Here is a 6,297-nt window from a genome sequence, read left to right on the forward strand (position 1 = left end):
TTTACACACGATTCGATACGTATCGCGTATCGTACGATACTAACAACTATGATAAGTATCCCATTCACCGCTATGGTGAGGTGTTCTAATGGTACACATCTCTTTACGAGTAGTACGAGAGTTGTAAGTTCAATACGTACGAATAAGGTTTTAAAAATTGGAATAGACAAAAAAAAAAAATTTATTTTACCCTCAATTATCAGTTTTTAACTGATTTTTACCGATGAGGGTTTTTACTGAATTAAACTGGTGCCCAACTTTCGGTTGAACTAGTCGAACTGGTTAATCTAGTTTTTAAAACCATGTGGTGTAAGTCTTATTAGTTGAGCTAATTAGAACCTACAAATACTTACATTTTAAGTAGAATAATGTTAGTGTTTTTTTTAATCAATTTATAAATTTTTTTTTTTTTAAAAAAAAAAAACACTTTATCTCTTATTTTTAGGATTTCAGTCAAATTTATAGAAATTATATAATTTAATTGTCAATTAAACATATTCCTTAGAAATTCTAAGGAGTGTCACATTTTATGGAAATTCTAATTACTAATGGTGATAAGACGCTTATTAATTATCAATTGATCGTGTGGACATTTCTTGGTTTATAAGTTTATTGAAACATTACAATTGTACCATAATTAAGGGAGAAAAATAATAAAAGGTGTAATTAACCTAAAAATTATTGCAAGAGAAGTTGAGTTGAAGTTCAGGAGTTGCTTTGAAACTAACAAAACTAAAAGGTTTGAAATTTTTATTTTTAGAAGAAAAAGGTTTGAAATATAATAGTGTTAACTAGGGTTCAATTTGAAACTTTTAAAATTATAGGTTTTAAGTTAGAATCACCCCTAAAGTGTGGGATTCAAATAGTAATGCACCTATCTGATTTGGAGTTTGCACACAGAAATACCATTGGGACAGCACCGAAAAGATAAAAATTTCCAAAGAGGGAATTTTGATCAGCTCTAATATTTGCCTTATTAGACAATATATCCTTTTAGCCTAATAGTGTCTCCTGGCTTCAGTATGTCTATACTTAAAGAGGAAAATTTTGATGATGTTCCAATTGGTTATGCAACTAAACTAATCCGAATAGTACTCAATTTTGGTTTGTGGTTTTTTCACCAATTTCTCTCAACATTTAATGGAATAAATAGTCCCAACATTACTCTCTCAGGACACCAAAATTTAGTTGGCACCAAGTTTCAGCTCTGGGAATCCGAACCAATAGTAATGTAATTTGACATTCAAGTACTACCTACTTAGGGTGTAACCCGCCTACCATTGATGTTGGTATTCTGCAATATCAACAAATTTTGGCAAGAGATTCGCACGCAATTTATAATAATAATAATAATAAATAGTTGATAGTTATAGGTTGTGTACTTTGAAATTTTATACGAGGTACCATTCTTCATCCACCAACAACATTCACTTGTTATTCAGCACCCAAAAAAATAAAATCACTTGATTATTTGAGGATAATATATATATATATATATATAATCAAAATCATAAAAAGTGAAATGTAGATGGAGGTCACCTCATAAATTCTGGGATGTAATTCTCTGGCTCTTGCATTTGGGCAACTTATGGCCTCAAACATTAAATTGGAATACAAAGCCAGGCGAGACAAATTTTACATGTGATGTAAGATTGGGAAAAATTGATAAGGCATGACACAAAATTTCAAGATAAAAATTGGAGATATGATTTCATAACAGAGTCCGGTACACTTTAACAACGTAAAAAATATACCAAATGTGCATAATTCTGCCTCAATCACCAACTTTCATTATCATAATAGCTCCAACACCTGTAAATGAGAAACATACACCCAAATAGGTGCGATTATCTCCACCATTATACCCAAAATAAAACAAAATAGAAATATCCATACTCACTTTATGTTACCTCCACTATTAAAACTGCAAATCATAATATAACACAGAGGCACTTGTTCTTCTTTGTTTGGTTTGTCGCTTTCTTATCTGTTGAATTAGAGGAAAAGATTCACTATATCAAAGATGAGGTAGAAGCAATACATAGAATAAACTCTAGAAGTTGGGGAAAGGGTCAGAGAAGTTAGGTAGTGTTTTTTTTTTTTTTTTTTTTTGGGGGGAAGGAGAATCGTAGTTAGGTAGATGTATAAACATAGTTGGCTACTTGGCCCTGGTTTGGTGCTTTTCCTGTTAAGAAGTTGCCATTATTGAAGTCAGCAGAATGGAGCCATATCACAGTTATCACTACTTAAGGTGATAATCAAAAGAACCAAAACAGAATGATATATTATATATTTCTCTCTACCAAATCAACCCAAGAGACAGGAATAATATCTGTTTTCATTGTCAAGTATCAGCAAAAAAACTAGAGGAATTTCTCAAAAACACACTTATACCTTTCTCCAAAGAAGGTGCCTGAACAACAACATGCATGGTTGTAACTCCGCCAGGGATCTCACATAATGGGCTCTGGCACTCTCCAAGTGTTCTGCTGTTCTCCAATATTTTCCCTGCACTTATTAACTTGACATCTTTCACTGTCCTCGGACCATGCTCCTTCTCTAAAAAAATCAGATAATATCACGTTTATATATCTTGGATAGCTAAATATGGAGGAATTGCCAGCTCATAGACAAACAAATTTTAAAAAGAAAAGGTCTTTGGATACATAATAAATAAGAAAGAACAAAATATAGAAAAAAAAAAAAAAGGAATGTAAGACCTAAAGGCTGTCATTTTTAGTGTCACTCATTAATGCTATCAAATGCTTAGATATCAACTGCAACTTAAAGTAAAAACTTAGATAAGGTACTTGACTTTCACCAAGTATGACCTGTCTTATTATTGCCCATCAAATAAGGCCTGTCAACAGGAAATCTGAATCTCCTTGACCATTACCAAATGTGGCATTGGCAGCTACATCCTACTCTTTCCCTCTTGTGGGCATAAACCCAGCATTTTTTGGGAACTGCCAGTGAACTTCAGACCACCTTCATTCAATTACAAAAAAAAATTAGCTGTCTCTCATTGGTTCTTTTATGTCAGACGGCCTAATTTCTTTGAGAGAGGAACTAATAACTCAAGCATGAGATTAATTAGAAACACAAAATCCATGAAAAGTCTGAGATAGAGAGAGATGACATGTATAACTCATATGGGGAAAGTTGGTTTATATCATTATATTCATTAATATCACCATTCAAGTTTCCAAAAGAGAGCCCCATGCATGCTCCTCCAAAACAATAACCTAATTTTCCAATAAATTTGACCTTCATCAATGCAATGATATTAAGTAACACAGCAACATGTTTATGCTATTATATACTTATGATAACCGCTTGGACAATATAATGTCACATACAAATGAAATTATCCCTTGCCTATCACGCAGAGCATTTAAGATAGTCCATAATGGGAGAGGGTTTATGGTGTAACTAGCATATGTAACTACCATCTCTTGTAGGGGTGGACCCTACATTCTTTTTCCCATAATGGGCTCTCTAGTGATTATTGTCAGTTGCTTTGAGAGGATATGACATACAATCCATTTCAACAAGTCTAGAGGCACAAAAATTTCATGGGCCCAAATGAGAACTAGAAAAAAACTTGTCAACTGTTGTGAAAAATGTTGTGAAAAATATTTTGTTTGTAGCATTACTGAGTCTGTTTCTAGGATATATCATGGTGATGCTATAGTAGTCTGTCATCATTATGGCAATGGCTAAATTTGTCTTTAACTGTTCCACTCCAATGAATGGTTTATGAATTCAAAAGGAAATGTAATGCACTACATAGATGGAACCAAAAAAAAAAAAAAAAGCAAAGGAGAGCTTCTTAGTCATTGAAACAATAGATATTAATATCTCATCCAACAGTCTTAACCCAGAACATGATGAAACAGTTGCCACAATATGTTTCACAATTAAGAACTATGATAAGATAAAAGCTTGCCAATACTGATGCTTGTGGGATTAAATCAGACACACAAAAAACATGAAGAAACAAGATAACCAACCTTTTGGCCATTGGGCAAGAATGCTTTCCTTTAAAGTTGCAACACTTGTCGCAACAGGAAAGCTTTTCGGGCCAATATCTGATCCATCAGTCAACCTAAACTTGATCTCTAATTGATCTTGTACCCCAGCCATCTTCAAAGATCCAAGACACAGAATTTCAACACCCAATATCCTCACTTGGGCCTTCTTTAAAATATCAATTTGTCAATTGGGATTGCTATTAGGAATCAATAGCCCACTGATTACTTAAATTGCCCTCCACACGTGAAGAGTTCATCAAATTCTCAGTAGAGTATTCTGCAAATCTGAGTTAAAAACCAAAGAATTAAAGAGGTGTTGTTTGCGCAGGATATTTATTAGAAACAAGTCCAAGCATTCTGGAATTGGAAACTAATACAAAAAAGGAAACTTCTAAAAATAATGACAATAATAATAATTATGTCGAATTGGGATTTCCATTTTCCAGCAATGAAATTCTGCAGCAAACCTACCTAGTTTGGTGTATCTCCAAAATATAATCCAATACAGTCAAATACCCTGATAGAGAGTATGACACAAAAACCAGGAAAAGCAAGAAAAGACACAGTGACACCCACAGCCACACACACAATCTCTAACAGCTAGTATTCAGTAGAGAAAAAAAGAGAACATCAAATCTTCGAATTGGTGTGTAATGAAAAACAAAAACAAAACAAAACGAAACAAAACGAAAATCAACTAAAAAAGTTTCATCTGGGTCACCTCCAAATCAATCAAAAACCAAAAGAAACAATCAAAAAAAGAATTGAAAAACCTTAAATGGGTTGTCTTACTTGGCTCAGAAACTGATCAGAGGCCTCCTCTTTTGCCAAAACTTTTGGTTAAGAAATCCAAGCAGAGTAAGAAGAAGTCGAGGAGGTTCTAATAATTAATACTAAAAGTCAGAATCAGAGGAAGAGATCAAATAAGTTTCCAGGGACGAGGCTGTTCGGAGTTTTAAAAGTCTTCCAAATCCGAGGTCAGTGACTCCATTCTTTTTGCCATCTTCTAACCCCCTAAAAGCCTAAAGGGCTATGGAAATGGACAGCTTTTGATCTCTTTTTATTTTTAAAGTCTGCTCCTTTTTTCCAAACTTGGAATGTTACAAACGGTAACAACACCAAGAGGTGTTTGGTAGAATAGCATGTGAAATGTTTAGTAGTTTTTTGAAATACGCGTAAGTTAAAAAATATTTAAAAATGTGTATGTTAAAAATAAAGTTTGATTAGAATGCATAAAATTTGAGCAATGAAAAGGTTATTTGGGATGTGTAAAGACTGAAATATGTAAAGTCTATTAGGGAGATGTATGTCCATAATTATACTCATTATTACAATATTATCCCATAAACTCTACAAGTATTCTAAGGTCCTATATATTGTTGTACACATCGAAGAGAGATCAAAAGAATTGTGGATGACCACTTGAATATAAGAGTTCATCAATCTATATTTCTTGTTCCTTTTACTTTGTTTTATATATTTTTCATCATTTCACAACACGTTATCAGCACGAGTTTCTACCTAATTTTGGAAAGGATCCCATTGTTCTTCAAACATCAAAGATTATTTTTGTAGTTCTTTTAACTCACTGTAAGTTTTCTTTTTAAAGAATTACTAATTGTTCTATTTGTTTGTCTTTATATTTTATGCTCATATTTTTCATGATTTTAATTGATTAAAATTTTTATGTGATTCACGTTATCCTATTATTGTATATTGTTATGAGATTCACGTTATCCTATTATTATATATTATGAGATTCATGTTTATTTAGTTTTTTTTTTTTAAATTGTTAAAATGGTTAGTAATATATATTGTCTTCACGTTTATTTATACCTATAGCTATATATTTCGTGTACTGCTAATCTTTAAAAATGTAAAATATTGGTTCATTACAATTAAATTTGAACATGTATATGTAGTACTGTTGTGTATGATAACATATATATATATATATATTTAGTTATTTAATTTCTTACGTAATTATATATTTATATAGATGTCAAACCTTACTAAACTTGAATTTGCTGCCCTTGACATCTCGGGCAAGAATTACTTGTCATGGACCCTTGATGCTGAGATTCACCTAGAGGCAAAGAACCTTGGAGATACAATTAAGGTTGGCAATCAAGCATCCCTGCAGGATCGTGCAAAATCAATGATTTTTATTCGCCATCATCTCCATGAAGAATTAAAATCTGAGTACCTTACAGTAAAAGACCCTCTTGTCTTATGGAATGATTTAAAGGAAAGATATGAGAAT

The 6,297-nt window shown here is 32.4% G+C and overlaps 1 protein-coding gene across 2 annotated transcripts; it reads right to left on the reverse strand.

Moving 5' to 3' along the window:
- Positions 1-1,547: 1,547 nt before the first annotated feature.
- LOC112031463 (membrane-anchored ubiquitin-fold protein 1) lies at positions 1,548-5,099 on the reverse strand. Of its 2 annotated transcripts, none has more exons than XM_024064159.2 (5): positions 4,827-5,099; positions 4,014-4,319; positions 2,395-2,559; positions 1,911-1,987; positions 1,548-1,812 (listed from the first exon to the last, which is right to left on the reverse strand). In XM_024064159.2, exons 2-4 carry the CDS (start codon positions 4,144-4,146, stop codon positions 1,932-1,934), a joined length of 354 nt encoding a protein of 117 aa, XP_023919927.1. In that variant the 5' UTR covers positions 4,147-4,319; positions 4,827-5,099; the 3' UTR covers positions 1,548-1,812; positions 1,911-1,931. The 2 variants fall into 2 exon arrangements, with proteins under 2 accessions (XP_023919927.1, XP_023919926.1); XM_024064158.2 differs by having other exon boundaries at positions 1,901-1,987; positions 4,827-5,097.
- Positions 5,100-6,297: the final 1,198 nt, after the last annotated feature.

The sequence above is a fragment of the Quercus suber genome, unplaced genomic scaffold (assembly GCF_002906115.3).
Source record: "Quercus suber isolate HL8 unplaced genomic scaffold, Cork oak 2.0 scaffold_206, whole genome shotgun sequence".
In the NCBI taxonomy this organism is placed as follows: Eukaryota; Viridiplantae; Streptophyta; class Magnoliopsida; order Fagales; family Fagaceae; genus Quercus; species Quercus suber.

What these genes read in the sequence shown, in the direction of transcription:
- LOC112031463 (XM_024064159.2), bottom strand. Translation starts at nt 4,146, where the DNA reads ATGGCTGGGGTACAAGATCAATTAGAGATCAAGTTTAGGTTGACTGAT. An exon ending in TCTTGCCCAATGGCCAAAAG is followed by an intron (nt 2,560 to 4,013) that starts GTTGGTTATCTT and finishes TGATTTTTTTAG; the next exon opens with AGAAGGAGCATGGTCCGAGG. An exon ending in GGCACCTTCTTTGGAGAAAG is followed by an intron (nt 1,988 to 2,394) that starts GTATAAGTGTGT and finishes CTAATTCAACAG; the next exon opens with ATAAGAAAGCGACAAACCAA.